A 20,000-nucleotide genomic window follows, 5' to 3' on the forward strand; every position below is an offset into this window, starting at 1 on the left:
AGCAGTCCACGAGTGTGTCCCACGACGATCTTGGGTAGAGAACTGCAGCATCAGCTGTTGCTGCCGTTCTCTACGGGCTGCAGGAATCCAATGACGGAAGGTAGGTATCCTTCCGCACTGTATTCCTCCGCCACTTAAAAAAAAAAAAGTCCCTAGTCTCACTTTATGCCATTGCTGCGTGGGAATTTCCCACACAGCAATGGCATAAAGTGAGACTAGGGACTTTTTTTTTTTTTTAAGTGGCGGAGGAATACAGTGCGGAAGGATACCTACCTTCCGTCATTGGATTCCTGCAGCCCGTAGAGAACGGCAGCAACAGCTGATGCTGCAGTTCTCTACCCAAGATCGTCGTGGGACACACTCGTGGACTGCTTCGGATCGTGGGTGAGTATTTTTGTGGTTTGTTATGTTAATATTTATTCCGGAAAAGACAATGGCTTCGGGGAACAATGTGACAAGTATTGGTAAGTATGTTACTCTGTTATATGTACTGTATGTCCATGTATGTATTGTATGAATGTATTGTATGTATGTAGTATATATGTGGTATGTATGTAGCATGTAGTATGTATGTAGTATGTATGTAGCATGCATGTAGCATGCAGTATGTATGTAGCATGCATGTAGTATATATGTAGTATGTATGTGGTATGTATGTAGCATGTAGTATGTATGTAGCATGCATGTAGTATGTATGTAGCATGCATGTAGTATATATGTAGTATGTATGTAGCATGTAGTATGTATGTAGCATGCATGTAGTATATATGTAGTATGTATGTAGCATGTAGTATGTATGTAGCATGCATGTAGTATATATGTAGTATGTATGTAGCATGTAGTATGTATGTAGCATGCATGTAGTATGTATGTAGCATGCATGTAGTATGTATATGGTATGTATGTAGCATGTAGTATGTATGTAGCATGCATGTAGTATATATGTGTTATGTATGTGGTATGTATGTAGCATGCATGTAGCATGCATGTAGTATGTATGTAGTATGTATGTAGTATGTATGTATGTAGCATGTAGTATGTATGTAGTATGTATGTAGCATGCATGTAGCATGCAGTATGTATGTAGCATGCATGTAGTATATATGTAGTATGTATGTAGCATGTAGTATGCAGCATGCATGTAGTATATATGTAGTATGTAGCATGTAGTATGTATGTAGCATGCATGTAGTATATATGTGTTATGTATGTAGCATGTAGCATGCATGTAGCATGCATGTAGTATGTATGTAGTATATATGTGGCATGTATGTAGCATGCAGTATGTATGTAGCATGCATGTAGTATATATGTAGTATGTATGTTGCATGTAGTATTTATGTAGTATGAATGTAGCATGTATGTAGTATGTAGTATGAATGTAGCATGTATGTAGTATGCATGTTGTATGTATGTAGCATGTAATTTTTTTTTTTTTTTTTTTTTTTTTACATTTAACACATTAGCCGGATGATGGGACTACTACTGTCCCATCATTGGCTAATGTGTCAATCACTGTCATGGTAGCAGGCATCGCCCGATGGGACTTGTAGTCCCATCGGACGATGCCTGCACAGACCCCCGGCAGGCCGGCACAGCCCCCCGGCAGGCCGGCACAGCCCCCCCGGAGCCTGCACAGACCACCGGCAGGCCGGCACAGACCACCGGAGCCTGCACAGACCCCCTGGCAGGCCGGCACAGCCCCCCGAAAGGCCCGTACAGACCCCAGAGAGGCTGTACAAGGGCAGGAAAGGGTTTTTCTTATTCCGATACCGGAAGTCCCATAGACTTGAATGGGACTTCCGGTATCGGAATCGGCGATACCGATACTTTTTTTAAAGATCGGCCGATACCATCCGATACGATACTTTGAAGTATCGGACGGTATCGCTCAACTCTATTCACTAGCCATTTTGCTATTCACATTTCATATTGACATTCTTTAACACAATGGAGTGCAATGTTTTTCGTATATTGTACATATGTTGAACTAGAGACGTCACTGGTGAGTCAGAGTATTACCTGTACAGTTACTGTATGCAAAATACTAACACTATATACAGAGCTCCTGTGTACAATGTCACTGGTGATCGTTGTATGACCTGTACACTGACACTATATACAGAGCTCCTGTGTATAATGTCACTGATGATCCCTGCATTACCTGTACACTGACACTATATACAGAGCTCCTGTGTATAAGGTCACTGGTGATCACTATATTACCTGTACACTGACACTATATACAGAGCTCCTGTGTATAATGTCACTGATGATCCCTGCATTACCTGTACACTGACACTATATACAGAGCTCCTGTGTATAATGTCACTGGTGATCACTATATTACCTGTACACTGACACTATATACAGAGCTCCTGTTTATAATGTCACTGGTAATCCCTGCATTACCTGTACACTGACACTATATATAGAGCTTATGTGTATAATGTCACTGGTGATCCCTGCATTACCTGTACACTGACACTATATACAGAGCTCCTGTGTATAATGTCACTGGTGATCACTATATTACCTGTACATTGACACTATGTACAGAGCTCCTGTGTATAATGTCACCGGTGATCCCTGTATTACCTGTACATTGACACTATGTACAGCGCTCCTGTGTATAATATTACTGCTGATCACTGTATTACCTGTACACTGACACTATATACAGAGCTCCCAAGTATACAAGTATAATGTCACTGGTGATCCCTGTATTACCTGAACATTGACACTATATACAGAGCTCCTGTGTATACTGTCACCGGTGATCGTTGTATGACCTGTACACTATATACAGAGCTCCTGTGTATAATGGCTCTGGTGATTCTTGTATTACCTGTACACTGACACTATATACAGAGCACTTGTGAATAATGTCACTGGTGATCATTGTATTACCTGTACACTGATTCTATATACAGAGCTCCTGTGTATAATGTCACTGGTGATCGTTGTATGACCTGTACACTGACACTATATACAGAGCTCCTGTGTATAATATCACTGGTGATCATTGTATTACCTGTACACTGATTCTATATACAGAACTCCTGTGTATTATGTCAGCAGTGATCACTGTATTACCTGTCCAGACACTATACACTGTGTGCCATGTACAGAGCTCCTGTGTATAATGGCACTTATGGTAATATTATTGAGGGGTTTTAATTATCAGTATTGTAGTATTCAGTCACTATGTTTTGATAATATGTGATCTGGTCTTGGTGTAGTGGTATCTGTTCCTTGTATGCAGTATTATTCGGTCATTATGTGGTAGTAATATGTGGACCGGCCAAGGTGTGGTGGCATTTCTCCCTTGTAGGTGGTATGGTGGTATTATATGATCACTATGTGGGGGTAATATGTGGTATTATTGGACATTAAAAAAAAAAAAAAAATGTGCCATTCATTTAAAGAAAAAAGAAAATATAACTAAAAAGGGTGTTTTAAGAAATGGTTAATAGATTAGCTTATATTAGGGGCCTGCCAAAGAGTTTACGTTGTCATGGTAGCTTAAAAGAAAAGCTGATGGCTATGTATGCGATATGGTTTTAAATGGGGACTGTTAATGTGTGATTGGTGAGGACATGGTGCAGAAGTGGAAGTTTTCTAAGAGTAGGCAGAGGGACTGCGGAAGGTTCAAGAGCTGGGCTAAAACCTGGGTGAAGTGTAAAGGGTGCCTGAAAATTTTGCCAGCATGAATCCCTAACATTCCTGGTGGCAGCGCTGCCTGAATGCATTGGTTTGCAAATACAGTGCCTTGCGAAAGTATTCGACCCCCTGGAACTTTTCAACCTTTTCCCACATATCATGCTTCAAACATAAAGATACCAAATGTAACATTTTGGTGACGAATCACCAACAAGTGGGACACAATTGTGAAGTTGAACGAAATTTATTGGTTATTTTAAACTATTGTGGAAGTTCAAAAACTGAATAGTGGGGCGTGCAATATGATTCGGCCCCTTTACTTTCAGTGCAGCAAACTCACTCCAGAAGTTCATTGTGGATCTCTGAATGATCCAATGTTGTCCTAAATGACTAATGATGATAAATATAATCCACCTTTGTGTAATCAAGTCTCCGTATAAATGTACCTGCTCTGTGATAGTCTCAGGGTTCTGTTTGAAGCACAGAGAGCATCATGAAGACCAAGAAACACAACAGGCAGGTCCGTGATACTGTTGTGGAGAAGTTTAAAGCCGGATTTGGATACAAAATGGTTTCCAAAACTTTAAACATCCCAAGGCGCACTGTGCAAGCGATCATATTTAGATGGAAGGAGTATCATACCACTGCAAATCTACCAAGACCCGGCAGTCCCTGTAAACTTTCATCTCAAACAAGGAGAAGACTGATCAGAGATGCAGCCAAGAGGCCCATGATCACGCTGGATGAACTGCAGAGATCTACAGCTGAGGTGGGACAGTCCGTCCATAGGACAACAATCACTCGTACACTGCACAAATCTGGCCTTTATGGAAAAGTGGCAAGAAGAAAGCCATTTATCAATGATATCCATGAAAACTGTCGTTTAACGTTTGCAGCAAGCCACCTGGGAGACACACCAAACATGTGGAAGAAGGTGCTCTGGTCAGATGAAACCAAAATCGAACTTTTTGGCAACAATGCCAAACGATATGTTTGGCGTAAAGGCAACACAGCTCATCACCCTGAACACACCATCCCCACTGTCAAACATGATGGTGGCAGCAGCATCATGGTTTGGGCCTGCTTCAGTAGGGACAGGGAAGATGGTTAAAATTGATGGGAAGATGGATGGAGCCAAATACAGGAAAACCTTGAAGAAAACTTGGAGTCTGCAAAAGACCTGAGACTGCGATGGAGATTTGTCTTCCAACAAGACAATGATCCCAAACATAAAGCAAAGTCTACATTGGAATGGTTCACAAATAAACGTATCCAGGTGTTAGAATGGCCAAGTCAAAGTCCAGACCTGAATCCAATCGAGAATCTGTGGAAAGAGCTGAAATCTGCTGCTCACAAACGATCTCCATCCAGCCTCACTGAGCTCGAGCTGTTTGCCAAGGAAGAATGGGCAAGAATTTCAGTCTCCCGATGTACAAAACTGATAGAGACATACCCCAAGCGACTGCAGCTGTAATTACAGCAAAAGGTGGCGCAACAAAGTATTCAGTTAAAGGGGCCGAATAATATTGCACGCCCCACTTTCCAGTTTTTGAATTTCCCAAAAAATTTAAAATAACCAATAAATTTTGTTCAACTTCACAATTGTGTCCCACTTGTTGCTGATTCTTCACCAAAAATTTACATTTGGTATCTTTATGTTTGAAGCCTGATATGTGGGAAAAGGTTGAAAAGTTCCAGGGGGCCAAATACTTTCGCAAGGCACTGTAGGTTGTCAGATAGAAATCTGCTGTGCGTAACCCAAGTGGAGCATCGATGTGTACTGCAATGAATTAGACCAGAGTTTAAACTCAAGGTAACTGATGCATAGTCACAACAATAAACAATGTTTCTGCTCACTGTCATTCACCTTCACTACCTACTAACCCCTTCTAATCTCTACTCCTAGTAATGAATGGGTCATCTCTCCCTCCATCCTCATCCATCTCACATACTTCTCCAAACTGTTCTTCAACATTAAAATCAGTCTCCAATCAGACCGCCATCTCATCCCCTCTCCTCCCATCTACTTACGCTTTCTGTGCTTCTCCTCACTGTCGGACATATCTCACCAAATCCCGCCCCTCATCACCACATCCCCACAGTCACTTATACCTCCCATCCACGATCTATCGTAAATTTCTGCAACCTTTCTAACCATAAACCCATTCGCTCAGCCTCCGCTCCCCCCAGTCCATCTAACAGGAGCTCTATGGGACGCTCACTGTCTGCAACAAAACTTTCATGCATCCATGATCTTTTCATTACTAACAAAACTTTCCTTCCTCAGCATCACCAAAACCTGGATCATCCCATCTGACACAGCCTCTCCAGCTGCACTTTCTTATGGTGGGACTTCATCTTGCATCCCCCACCCCAGTAGCAAGCAATTCCACTAACACCCTCCATGACTCTTCTTTTGAGGTGCACTATGTGCGCAACAACTCCCCCTCCAACTGGCTGTCACCACCTACTCCAACCACTTCAGCACCTCACTACTTCATTTCCTTTCCGCTGACCTCCCCGCTATCATGGGTCATGGGTGACTTCCACATCCCCACTGACACTTCCACTTCTAACTCCCACTTCTTCCTTCGGCCTCACTCAATGGTCCTTTGCAGCCACTCACAAAGATGGCCACACACTGGACCTCATCTTCACCCGCCTCTGTTAACCATCTAACCTCTGCAACTCACTTCTGTCTGACCACAATCTACACTCACTCTCTTCCCAAGATTCACAATCATGCACACCCTCAAATAAATTTCCAACACCTTGATTTACCACTCACTCTCTGAATCCCTCCTCCCTCTTACAGACATATGTTCCCCACACAATGCACACTGCTGCCAGTTTATAAAACACCACAACAGCTGCAGCTCTCAAATCGGTCACCCCTTCACACATACCAAAGCTTGCACAATCAACAGGCAACTCTGGCCTGACTAAAGAAATGAGGACTTCCAGGGTTGCTAAGCACAGATGGAAAAGATATCACTCCAAAGATCATTTAATTACATTCAAACAGTCCCCCACTACTTTAAAGTCCACACTGCAGCAAAACAAACCTACTTCTCATCTCTCAGATCATCCCTGTCTCAACCCTAAACAGCAGTTATTCACCACTTTCAATTCTATGCTCCATCCCCCAGCACCCGCTCCTTCTGCTCTCCTCTCAGCTGAAGACTTTGCCTCATTCTTCAAGCAATGAATTGAGAACGTCAGAGAAAGCTTTGGCCTACTGTCCCCATAGCCCCTCCTCATACCTACTCAGCCCTCCTCTTCCAAAACCAGCTTCTCCACCATTACAAAAAAAAAAAAAAAAAAAATCAACTTTCCGCTCTACTCTCAAGATCACATCTCACCACCTGTGCCCTTGACCCCGTTCCAGTCTCAGCTCATCCCTAACCTCACCAATTTTCATTCAAATCCTAATCCATCTCTTCAACCTACCAATAACAAAGTGTTTTCCCTTCATGCTTCAAACATGCCTCAATGACATTCATCCTCAAAAAAGTCCTGCCTTGACCCGTCCTCTGTATCTATCTAATCGCACCATATCACTTTCCCCCTATGCCTCAAAACTACTGGAACACCACATCCATCTTGAACTGTCCTCCCGCCTCTCCTTCTGCTCCCTCTTTGACCGTTTACCATCTGGCTTCTGACCACATAGTTCCACTGAAACTGCCTTGACAAAAGTCACCAATGACCTACTAACTGCCAAATCCAAGGGACACAAGTCTGTCGTCGTCCTGGACCTGTCCTCTGCCTTCGATACACTGGACCATTCCTTCTTACTACAGATTCTCATCTCTTGGCATCACAGACCTTGCTCTATCTTGGATCTCTTCATACCTAACAGACCGGACAGTGTCTCCCACTCACACCACCACCTCCTCATCATCAAATCATCTCCCTTGTGTCTGTGTCCCTCAAGGTTCAGTTCTAGGACCCCTGCACTTCACCTACATCTTCACCCTGGGACAGGTCATAAGAGCTCCAAGGCTTTCACTATCATCTCTATGCTGATCACACACAGATCAACCTGTCTGGACCAGATATCACCTCCCTATTAACCAGAATTCCACAATGTCTATCCAGTATTTCATCCTTCTCTGCTCAATTTCTAAAACTTAACATGGACAAAATAGAATTAATCATCCCCCCCATCTCACTCAACTGACATATCCATTAAAATCAATGGCTTCACACTTTCCTTCAAACCACATATCTAAGCCCTTTCCTCTTCCTGTCGACTGCAACTCAAGAAACTCCTGGATCCGCACATTCCTTAAACAAAAATCTACAAAGTCCACTAGTCCATGCCCTCATCATCTCCCAACTTGACTATTGCAACCTTCTGCTTTGTGGCCTCCCTTCTAACACTCTCACACCTCTCCAATCTATCCTAAACTTCACTGCCAGACTAATCCTCCTGTTCCCCCCTCCACCACCACCTATTTCCCAGCCTCTTCTCTATCAATCCCTGCACTGGCTTCCCATTATTACCCAGAGACTCCCGTTCAAAACCCTAACCATGGCATACAATGCCATCCACAACTGGTCTCCTACATACATCTGTAACCTCGTCTCCCAATACTTACCTGCACACGCAACCTCCGATCCTCACAAGATCTCCTTCTCTACTTCTCACAAATGATTATATTTCTCCCGTAGATCCCCCCTACTCGAACTCTCTAGCCCAACATAGCAGACTTATCTACCATGGAAACCTTCAAATGCAACTCGAAGCCTACAACCTACCGTAAATCCCGACAGCTTTACCCTCACCTTCTGCATCCTCCCCCATCCCTACCCAATACTGGGGGATGGCGTGGTAATGGAGAGGAGGGTCTTTTCACGTGCAAGGTCTGCTCTCCTCCTATACCATTTGCTGACTTGTATTATTTAAGATTTATGTACCTTTTTATTATGTACATCCCTTTTCACATGTAGAGCGCCAGAGAATAAATGTCACTTCAATAATAAATGTTAGTCACAATCAGTAATGTAATCTGTGTACACAGTGACTGTACCAGCAGAATAGAGACTGCAGCTCTGGAGTATAATACAGGATGTAACTCAGGATCAGTAATGTAATGTCTGTACACAGTGACTGCACCAGCAGAATAGTGAGTCCAGAATAGAGAGTGCAGCTCTGGTGTATAATACAGGATGTAACTCAGGATCAGTAATGCATGTACACAGTGACTGCACCAGCAGAATAGAGAGTGCAGCTCTGGAGTATAATACAGGATGTAACTCAGGATCAGTAATGTAATGTATGTACACAGTGACTGCACCAGCAGAATAGAGAGTGCAGCTCTGGAGTATAATACAGGATGTAACTCAGGATCAGTAATGTATGTACACAGTGACTGCACCAGCAGAATAGTGAGTGCAGCTCTGGAGTATAATACAGGATGTAACTCAGGATCAGTAATATATGTACACAGTGACTGCACCAGCAGAATAGTGAGTGCAGCTCTGGAGTATAATACAGGATGTAACTCAGGATCAGTAATATATGTACACAGTGACTGCACCAGCAGAATAGTGAGTCCATCTCTGGGGTATAATGCAGGATGTAACTCAGGATCAGTAATATATGTACACAGTGACTGCACCAGAATAGCAAGTACAGCTCTGAAGTATAATATAGGATGTTTTATCAGTAATTAAATGGGGTGTTCTCAAGTTTGAAAGTAATCTAAGGGATATCTATGCTATCGATGTGGCCCTACTGATAGAGGGAACTGTGAAGAGACCCGGCTGAATGGAACGGAAGATTATGTGTATGGTCACTCATTAATTCTAAGGGCTCATTCCCATTTAAAATCAATTCAGACTGCAAGCCGATAAAAAAAGTCAGACTGCATTCTCCCCAATGTTTCTCTATAATGCAGCCCACATCTGCGATTGTTTTCTCATGCAGATTCAGCATGCGAAAACAGGTGCAGCTCGCTGCAATTGCACTCAAGAACTGTATCGCACGCACCTATACAAGTCTATAGGTGCATGTGAAACATCGCACTGCACTCGGATATCACCCAAGTGCAGTGCGATTCCCATCGATGCCGAATCGGAAGCCATGCACCAACAGGAACCCAGCGTAAGTGCTGTATGCGGCAATTTCCGATGCCGCGATTCAGAATGAATGCAGCATGCGCAATCAACCTTTGTTCCATTCTTCAGAAACCCAGTGATCAGAAAGGTATCATCGATAACATGGATAAGGGCGAACAACCCTAGAACCGAGAAGTGTTGCCGGGAGGGTTACAGTTTGGCTAACAATTTCTTTATCATTACTGTGTGCCGGTAATTTCTGAATCCACCTTACGTTAGAATGAGTGTCGGATGTTTGATCAATGGTGGTCTGGGTGAGGAAGCAGTTAATTTATTCAGACATTTCCAGGAACAATTATGAAGAATCATCACAATGTAGAATTGGTTTCCCATGAATCTAAATATATTACTACCCTGTCCCCGATGTAGCACGGCTCCTCTCCATTACTTTGCTGTCCCCCGATGTAGCACGGCTCCTCCCCATTACTACACCATCCCCCCCGATGTAGTGAGGCTCCTCCCCATTACTACGTCATCCCCCCGATGTAGCGTGGCTCACCCTCATTACATAACTGTCCCCCATGTAGCACGGCTCCTCCCCATTACTACGTCATCCCCCCGATGTAGCGTGGCTCCCCCTCATTACTTAACTGTCCCCCATGTAGCACGGCTCCTCCCCATTACTACGCCATCCCCCCGATGTAGCGCGGCTCCTCTCCATTACTTCTGTCCCCCATGTAGCACAGCTCCTCCCCATTACTACGTCATCCCCCCGATGTAGCGCGGCTCCTCACCATTACTTTGCTGTCCCCCGATGTAGCACGGCTCCTCCCCATTACTACGCCATCCCCCCGATGTAGCGCGGCTCCTCTCCATTACTTCTGTCCCCCATGTAGCACGGCTCCTCCCCATTACTACGTCATCCCCCCGATGTAGCACGGCTCCTCCCCATTACTACGCCATCCCCCCGATGTAGCAAGGCTCCTCCCCATTACTACGCCATCCCCCGATGTAGCAAGGTTCCTCCCCATTACTACAACATCCCCCCGATGTAGTGAGGCTCCTCCCCATTACTACATCATCCCCCCCGATGTAGTGTGGCTCCTCCCCATTACTTCTGTCCCCCGTGTAGCACGGCTCCTCCCCATTACTACGCCGTCCCAACATATAGTGCGGCTCCTCCCCATTACTACTCGCATACCGCATACCCCAATAGCCCATGGGTTCTCTCCAGCTGTCATTTTTACAGCCCACTGAACAGGGTTGTATTACCTGACTGCTATAAAGCCTCCCTGGATTATGTTCTCCGACCTGGTGCCATTGTGTCCAATGCAACTGAACAAATAAAACCCGTACAACTTTTCTTTATTCAAAATAAAACAATAGTTTCCAAATTGCACATAAATGTTTAACCTTTAGCAGAAAATACTTTTATATATAGAATTAGGTGTCAAAACTTTTCTGGTCAATACTTCCAATTTCATTGCACCCCACGCTCACACATACAAATTGGATCCAAACTGCAAACAGCGCAACAAAAATGTGGATTTCTGACAATAGAAAGTGCTGCCCACAAATGCAATAATGAAATGGTGCAAGCACCGCACGCTCCGGCCCTTTAAAACAAGGGTGAAGTGCACTGGATCTGGGTATAGGCGCCTTACAATTATCTCACTGTAACAGTCTACACTGATCTCCCCGCAATGACCAATACGCCATTAATGAGCCCCTGTATAGGATATGCTAAACGTCCTCTGTGGGAAGGAAAGGGCCATTGGATTCCCGACCATTGCCAGCCTCATTTACTGCCAGCAAGGTACGAACATAAAAGAACTAAAACCTGGGGGTGAAGATTTTAGGTCGTCACCAGTTCTGCTGTCCACTGCCTGATCTTATGTATTTTCTATTTGGAAAGCTACCCTATACGTGAGGAGTCACCTGTGTATCAGAAACGAGGAAAACTAAGATATCAATAAACTGATACCTACATGCATGGAGGAAGAACCAAGGAGTGCAGCAGGTCAAAATCAATAGACTGCCGGAAAATAAGAGTCACAGGGGAGATCAGAAGGGCGACACCATCACAGCAACACATGGTGAGGTGGCCATGTGGGACATCAGCAGTCGCATGGCGACACCATCATGGCAACACATGGGCAGGTGGCCATGTGGGACATCAGCAGTTGCATGGTGACACCATGGCAGCACATGGGGAAGTGGCCATGTGGGACACCAGCAGTTGCATGGTGACACCATGGCAGCACATGGGGAAGTGGCCATGTGGGACATCAGCAGTTGCATGGTGACTCCATCATGGCAGCAAATAAAGTGAATATTAGATATGGGAAATGTGTAAATCAGGGTACAGCAACTCTAGTCCTCCACCTTAATGTCTTCTAAACTATTTGACAGACTGGGTGCTGAGGACATCTTTGTTAAACACTGTGGCTCTCATATAGGAGCCTCAACTTTGGAATTAATCTTGACATCTATGTATCACAGTCCACATACGGAGCAGACACAGGTCTCCTGACCCAAAACTCAACAGGCTTGGGTCTACCTATGAGGCTGCTCCATATTCGGACCAAGATACACGTATCAATGAAACCAGACAAAAAGGAAGCCAGTCCACACAGGCTGGTGGAGTCAGGCTTTATCGGGGTAAAGCCAGATGCCATGTAACCTTTCTATTGATTGCCCTGGTACCAGATGCCAAAGAGGTAAAGTGTCCACCAGGCGGAGACAGACTAAGTATCAATCCATCCAGGTTGCGTTGATTGAAAGTAAAATCCATGTCAAGGTTTTCCACAGCAGAGAACCGGCGCATGCGTGGTGTGTTTTTTTCATGTGCAGAAAGCTTTGTTTGTTTTGTTCTGCACATGCGCTGACCCCCAACTTTACTTTGCAGAGCATTATGTTACAGGCGCTGTGACAAAATCAACAATAAAGCTAATTACTCTATATTGAGCACAATCTGTGCACACGCAGAACAAAACGGAGAAGCCGCCGCGCATTTGCAGATTCCCTGCTTTGGTAGCCTGGAGGGTGGCTCACTGATTAAGCCTAACATTTAAGATCAGTATACACCATGCTGAAACAGCAGCACCGAGTAAAGCACAGGAGTTATACATGGTGTCACTCAAGCTATGCAGATCAATATATATCAAAAAGGTATTAAATTGTCTGCCAGAGAGGTATAAATTATGTACAGGTGTAAAAAGCTCCAGTTAAAAGCTAATGTCCACCAATGACCATAAAGATTACTACAGCGGTCAAAGAAAGCAGCAAATCACCTGTCTAGTCAAACAGATAAAGCGCTGCTGCCCACAGCCTCCGCCAGAGGGAAGCCCACGGGCACACGGCCTCCGAAAAACACAAAAGAAAAAAATGGATCTGTTATCTGTTTACAGTAAAGATATCTCAATAACGATTAAAAAAAAATTCATGATGATAAATAGTAGACATTAGAGTTGAGCGACTTTGGTCGGATCGGGTTTCGTGAAACCCGAATGAAACAAAATAAGTTTCAGATGAAACTTGTCCGACTAGAGCAAAAAAAGTCGGAGTTTCGTCCGACTTTTATTTCCCATTGACTTGCATTGGGGTCGGGTTTCGGACAAAACTCCGACTTTGTTTTGCTCTAGTCGGACGAGTTTCATCTGAAACTTATTTTGTTTCATTCGGGTTTCACGAAACCCGATCCGACCAAAGTCGCTCAACTCTAGTAGACATTCACTTTAAAGCTGGATTGTCACTATTCTATTGAAGGGGGAAAAATCAGCTTGGAAGCATTCACCCGACACCCCTGCTCTCACATACCAGTAGTTAAATTAATTTTTAGTAAAAATCTGATAGAGCACCCCCTATAAGACAAAAAAGAAAAGCTCTGCCATTAGTGGAAGACTGACAAATCTGTAGTCAAAGCACAAAATCATGTAATATGTTGGCAACAATTAGTGGTCGATTTATTTTTAAGACTGCGGTCGACTCACGCTAGGCAAGGCTCCAGAAAAGAGGGGTGGACAGGGGTGGGAAATCAGCACGTACTAATGTCACAAATTAATACTTCAGAACGTTTTCACTAAATGAAAACCAGGAGGGGGAAAAAAAAACCAAAATATTGAAAATAGGAAATTCCTGGAGAATTATTGAAGTTCAAAAATAAATTAATTGTCAATACACTATACTGGGTTCCAAAACGAAAATTGTGTTCAAGCTTTGAGAATGGGAAAATAGATGAAATTTGTTGTTTTTTTTCCCCAACAAGGTTCATAAAAAATGTACCAAGGAAAAAAAAAAATATATTACAAAACTATAGAAATCTGTAAACGTAACGCAAGCTGTGCAAATTAGTGTTCAATGGCCAATAAGTCAGACAGTAAAAAGGAGGCTCCCGGGGATATCGGGAGGGTCTCACGGCAGGAAGCCTCAAAATTACCAACCATTTGTAAATACAAAAACACTTTTTGCCCCACAGATGAGCTTGGCCCGTCGTGAGGCACAAGTTGGCATCTGTGCTGTAAATGCTTCAACAACAAGTGCAAACGAGTAAAAAGTCTCTTCACATTCACATCAAAGAGAAAAAACAAGTCTAATCCCTGAATTTTAACAACTTTTAAGTCAACTTTTTTCATTAGCGGAGGAACTGTCTCGCTCGCTCTCGTACAGAAAGCCTCTGCAGACGGGATTCTTGAGACCGCGCACCGTTCAAGTTTTCGTCACTGTGAGCCGGGTTTTCGTCATACCGTACTGTCCTTTTCCCTTGGTTTCTTGTGCGTATTTTCGAGCGGCGGGTTAATTTGCAAGCACGGTCATCTTCCTGCCAGTCCTCATCGCAGCTGCTGAGAATACGCTTCCGCTTGTGGTCGTGACCTCTGGATCGGCCCGCCGCATTCCCATTATTACGGATGTCCTCACTGTCGTCGGAGAGGGAGGATTCGGAATCTGAAGAAATACATTTTCCGTTCTTGGGTGGAGATTTCTCATCAGAGCTGGAGACTAAGGAGTCATCCGAGTTGCCGACTACTCTTTGATCTCTAGCACTGGGCGGAGAGATGGGTTTTTTCTTCCTTTTTCTTTCAGGAGATTCACTTTCTGATTCGGAATCTGAGATTTTCCGATTCCAGGGCTGAGGTATTAACCTACCTCCAAAAGTGCCGCTTGGACAAACGTTGGTCAGAATGACTCTGCATTCCGGAGATAGTGATTTTGCCGCTTTCATGGCTGGCCGTTCCTGCTCACTGTCACTTCTTAAACCAATCTCCTCCTCGCTGTCGTGCAGGAGTAGTTTTTTGGCTCGTTCGGCCGCGGTCCGCTGCGGTAGAGTTCTGCTGTTTTTTTGGGCGCTGCAGTCGCTGTCGGAAGTGAAGGCGCTGTTTTCGACATCGGACATGTTTTTGATCTTGTCAGCTGCCAGGGCAGCACATTTGCGGAGCGTTTTCTTCCGCGTTCCCTGATGAATTTTGCGTGCAGCTTCAGAGTCTGATTCGGAGGAAGGTGAAATTCTCCTTTTGCTGGGTGCAGATCTCCTTTGGTTATTGCCCTGAGATGCTGCATTAAGAGGAAAAGATGTTAGACATGGAGCAATCAGTAACATCTTATATGTAATGCTGCAAAACTACATTTCCATACAGCCAGACATTGCTTGGCCAGGATGTTTCATGTTGCCCCCTTCTGCCTGCTCGCAAGCTACCTACTGGATCAATAACACCATGAAGGCTTTCCATTAGGCACAAGAGACTTGTATCTTGCAGGAAAAGTTCCAAACTAACAAAATAAAGCTGATAACATGATGCAGAGGCTGAGATGGGAGCGGTCTCTGATCCTGGCCACTCAGCCCCGCAGATAGCTTTGTCAATATTAAGAGGTTTTAGGGACGAAAGCAGCTCCTGAGACATGTCTGAAAGATGCCAAAAGTTTACTATGGCAGTAGCGGGACTAAGACAGACCCCCAGGTCTCTTACTTAAGACCTGGCTAAGGCCAGCGTTTACGTGCTGAAGCCAAAAAAAATCTCAAATTTCTGATATCCTTTGTACAGATCTGACTTTTAGGGCCATAGCGTCGCAGTGCACAGACTGGCCGTCTGCTCTCCTGACCCAAGCATAGAAATACATGCTGTCACACTCGGCTCAGGAGTGTAACCGACTAGTCCGAGCATTGCAAAGCGATCATCGTCCATGTTATACGGCCGTCTGACTGCGCCCTCACAGATAAAACAGTTTGTGCTTACATAACAGATCCCAGATATTACTTCCATGATCAAAGGCGATTTACCTTGCTTCACTGCAGTTGCTCTCTGTTGTCGGCCATTCATTTTAGATTTCACGCCATTAACTCTGGGCGATGCCGAACTCAAGTCAGTCTTGTCACTCTTTTCGGAGCTGGAGGAAGATGAAGAGTTGGAGGAATGTTCAGAAGCCGAGGTAGAAGAGGATGAGTCCGTTTCACTTCCTACAAAGTCAGGGCACAAGTCAAAGACATTAGCAGGGTCAAATCCAGACAAAAATTAGAAAAATCAGCTTGCAATGTCAGTTTGGCCTTTAGTAATAGAGAAAAGTTTCCCATCTTGGGGAACCCCCTGTGATTATAAACAAAATTCTTCATGTTTAGTCTGGTTGTCCCAGCATCGGTCAGAGTCTCCACACCTGATCTTAGATCACAGTTATGATGACCCTTTAAGGGCAGGTGTTATTACCTGATGACCTGGAACCGCTTGGTGAGGAGTCACGCTCTGTACTTGATACTCGGGACTTGGCGAATAATACGGGCGAGGAGCCCAGTGATTGTCCATTAAGGTGCCTTGAAGAAGAACTGGCTGCGCTGAGCGGACTTGGAGCACAAGCGGCTCTACTTGATGTAGGCTGCGGTGAACACATTCCTAAGAAACATTGGTTCATTTCATCAGATGTGGATCGTCTCGCTTGTCTGACTTTTCTGTATATAAAAAAAAAAATAAGAATGAATCACTTATCTGGATGTCATTGTCAAATAATTTGACTGTATAGGAGGCCGGAAAGGACAAGTGTCGTGTCGCATATACCCAGGAGGAAAGGAGTTAAAAATCTTGAGGTTTCCAAATAAGTGGAGGGAGCCTCTTTTCCCTGAGTTTCACGTATTACGCATCAGGTCATCTTCAGACTTTTTTGTCCCATATCTGAACGACCTAACCTTTATTCCCATAAAAGTCTACATCATAAACTAGCAAAACAGCAGGGCTGAGCAGTTAAAAACAAACCTCTCACATCCAGAAACGCCATTTACCTGCCAATATATGGTTAATCTGCAGGAAAATGGCGTTACATTCACGTTAAGCTACCTCACTGGAGCAGCCACTACAGGGAGAAAACACCAAGGTTACTTACCGGTAGCCGGTTTTTCCAGAGCTCATGACGGCACACGAGAGAGGGGATCCTCCCAGTCAGGACAGGAACCCTACTGAAGATAAAAGGGGCGGTACCTCTCCCTCCCTTCAGTTGGTTTACAGAAGAGGCCTCCCCTGGTTAGTACACATGGTAAAACTATCACCACATAATCTCTAACTAAAAAAAGCACCCAAACTATATAGTGCACACCAAAGGAGTGAAAAAGGGGGGGGAATATACAGGTGCCGTCATGGGCTCCGGAAAAAACGGCTACCAGTAAGTAACCTTGGTGTTTTCCCATCTCCCATGACGGCACACAAGACACTTTTGTAGAATAAGACACCTTAGGGAGGGACCACCGCTTGCAGCACCCTTCTACCAAAGGTTAGGTCAGTAGAGGAAGATAGATCAAGTCGGTAGTGCTTAAAAAAGGTTGAAAGTGAGGACCAAGTAGCGGCTTTACAAATTTGTTCAATCCATACCTCAGCCTTCTCTGCCCAGGGAGGTAGCCACGGCTCTGGTGGAGTGAGCCTTGATGCCTTCTGGAACCGGAGCGCCACCTGCAGAGTAGGATAACAATGGCCTCCCTGATCCATCTGGCAATGGTACTCTTAGCTACCACGTACCCTTTTCAAATACCCTGAAAGGCTACAAAAAGGGACTGATCTTTCCTCCACTGACTAGTTACTGACATATTGTACTATGGCTCTTCTTACATCTAATGTAATGCTCCCCAGGGTTTCTAGGATTGTTACAGAAAGATGGCAAGGAGATCTCCTGAGTCCTATGAAACTTTTGGACTACCTTGGGGAGGTAGGCCGGGTCTGGTCTTAGAATCACTCGGTCATCCAAGATCTGCGTATATGGAGGGCATACAGATAGAGCTTGTAGGTCGCTCACTCTCCGGGCTGATGTTAAGGCTACCAGTAACACAGTTTTAAGTGTAAGTAGCTTTGGTGACAGCTCTAGTAGTGGTTCAAAGGGATCTTTGGTTAAGGCCTCTAAGACTAGGTTGAGGTCCCAGGGTGGTATCTTTGGGATAATGACCGGCCTTGACCTGCCACAGGACTTTATGAACCGGGACACCCACCTATTGGCTGCTAAGTTGCAGTGATATATTGCCCCCAAAGCTGAGACTTGGATTTTGAGTGTGTTAGTGGGTAACCCAAGTTGCAGCCCCGACTCTAGGAATTCTAGGATAGGTCCCACTGGAGCTACATCCCCCCAAGGGTTCCCCCAGGAAGTCTAGGAACTTTTTCCATGTTCTACCGTAGATTTGAGATGTTATAGGTTTTCAACAGGGTGGAGACTAACCGTGGAGAGAATCCCTGGCGACTCAGTAGCGCCCTCTCAAATTCCAGTTTGCTAGATGGAAGCCCTTCACTTGAGTGGACCACTGGTTCCTGGGAAAGCAGGTCTGGAATCTCCGGTAATATCCATGGATCTGTCACTGACATGAGTCTCAGAAGGGAGAATCAAGGCCTCCTCGGCCAAAATGGAGCTATAAGAATTATTCTCGCTCGATCCTCCCAGATTTTCCTGACCATCACTGGGATTATTGTTATCGGGGGGAATGCATAGGCCAGGATGAACTTCCAGGGTATTTGTACGGCATCTACTGCGAAGGGGTTTTCCATTGGATTCAGTGAGCAGAACTTCCTGACCTTCCTGTTGTGTGTGGTAGCGAACAAGTCTATTTCTGGTTTGCCCCAGGCCTGAACTATTTGTTGGAAGACTTGGGGGTTTAGGGACCATTCCCCTTGTCTTAGGTGCCTGTGACTCAGGAAGTCTGCCTGTGTATTTTCTACCCCCTTTATATGCAGTGCTGTGATGGATAACAGATGTTGTTCTGCTAGCTGGAAAAGTAGATCCGATATCTGCATGAGGCCCCGAGATCTCGTCCCCCCTGGTGATTGATGTAGGCTACTACTGCCTGATTGTCCGTCATGACTCGGGTGTGGTGGCCCCGAAGTAAGGGAAGGAAATGTTTCACAGCTTTTTCTACTGCCCATAGTTTTTACATTTGAACCGTGATCCTTTTCTAGCGAGGACCAGGTCCCCTGTATTGAGTGGGATCTCAGGTGTGCTCCCCATCCTGTGGCACTCGCGTCGGTTGTAATGATGTCCTCGACTGGTTTTTGCCACGGAACACCGGCTGTTAGAATCTTTTCTACAGTCCACCAGAGCAGGGAATCTCTTACAGCCACTGAGAGACATAGTTTGCCCTCTAAATGCCCTTTTAATTGTTTCTGTGCTGACAGAACTTCCCACTGTAGTTGTCTTAAGTGGTACTGCGCCCATGCTACCGCGGGTATGCATGATGTCAACGAGCCTAAAAGGGACATTGCGTTCCTCAGTGTCATAGCTGGTCTTTGTATTGCTGTGCGAGCTAGGCCCCTTTGGTCACTTTGTTCTCTGGCAGGAGGCAGCGTTGTCGCTCGGAGTCCAATATCAACCCTAGGAAGGATTGCTCTTTTACTGGAGTTAACTTTGACATGGGGATGTTTACTATCCATCCTAGTCCTACTAGAGTTGCTATCACTTCCTTCACTTGGTGTGCGCAGTGGGTCTCCGACCTCCCTATTACAAGGAAGTCGTCTAGGTAGGGGACGATCACTATGTCCCGGGAACGAAGAAAAGACATTACTTCGGCCATCACTTTGGTGAACACTCTGGGGCTGTAGACAAGCCAAACGGAAGGGCTGCGTATTGGTAGTGTTTCACCTGTCCTTGGACAGAGCGCTACTCAAGTATTTTCGATACTCCCGATGAATTGGGATGTGATAGTAGGCATCTTTTAAGTCTATCACTGCCATGAGGCAATGCTGGAACAGGATCTTTGTGGCCGTGTTGACTCCATTTTGAAGGAGCAATTGTCTACCCACTGATTGAGTCTCCTCAGGTTGAAT

At 44.9% G+C, this 20,000-nt stretch overlaps 1 protein-coding gene across 4 annotated transcripts in view; it reads right to left on the reverse strand.

Annotated features, from left to right (window-relative positions):
• Positions 1–11,077: 11,077 nt before the first annotated feature.
• BRWD1 (bromodomain and WD repeat domain containing 1) overlaps positions 11,078–20,000 on the reverse strand; it is a 184,399-nt gene continuing 175,476 nt past the window's right edge. For all 4 annotated transcript variants that reach the window (XM_073584687.1, XM_073584686.1, XM_073584685.1 and 1 more), the window contains 3 exons: positions 16,425–16,663; positions 16,004–16,180; positions 11,078–15,279 (listed from right to left, as the gene is read on the reverse strand). In XM_073584687.1, coding sequence (XP_073440788.1) covers positions 14,363–15,279; positions 16,004–16,180; positions 16,425–16,663 — 1,333 coding nt within the window. In that variant the 3' untranslated portion in view covers positions 11,078–14,362. The remainder of the gene's footprint in view (positions 15,280–16,003; positions 16,181–16,424; positions 16,664–20,000) is intronic.

Source organism: Dendrobates tinctorius, unplaced genomic scaffold, assembly GCF_039654945.1.
Source record: "Dendrobates tinctorius isolate UK_male_01 unplaced genomic scaffold, ASM3965494v1 ptg000084l, whole genome shotgun sequence".
NCBI lineage: Eukaryota > Metazoa > Chordata > Amphibia > Anura > Dendrobatidae > Dendrobates > Dendrobates tinctorius.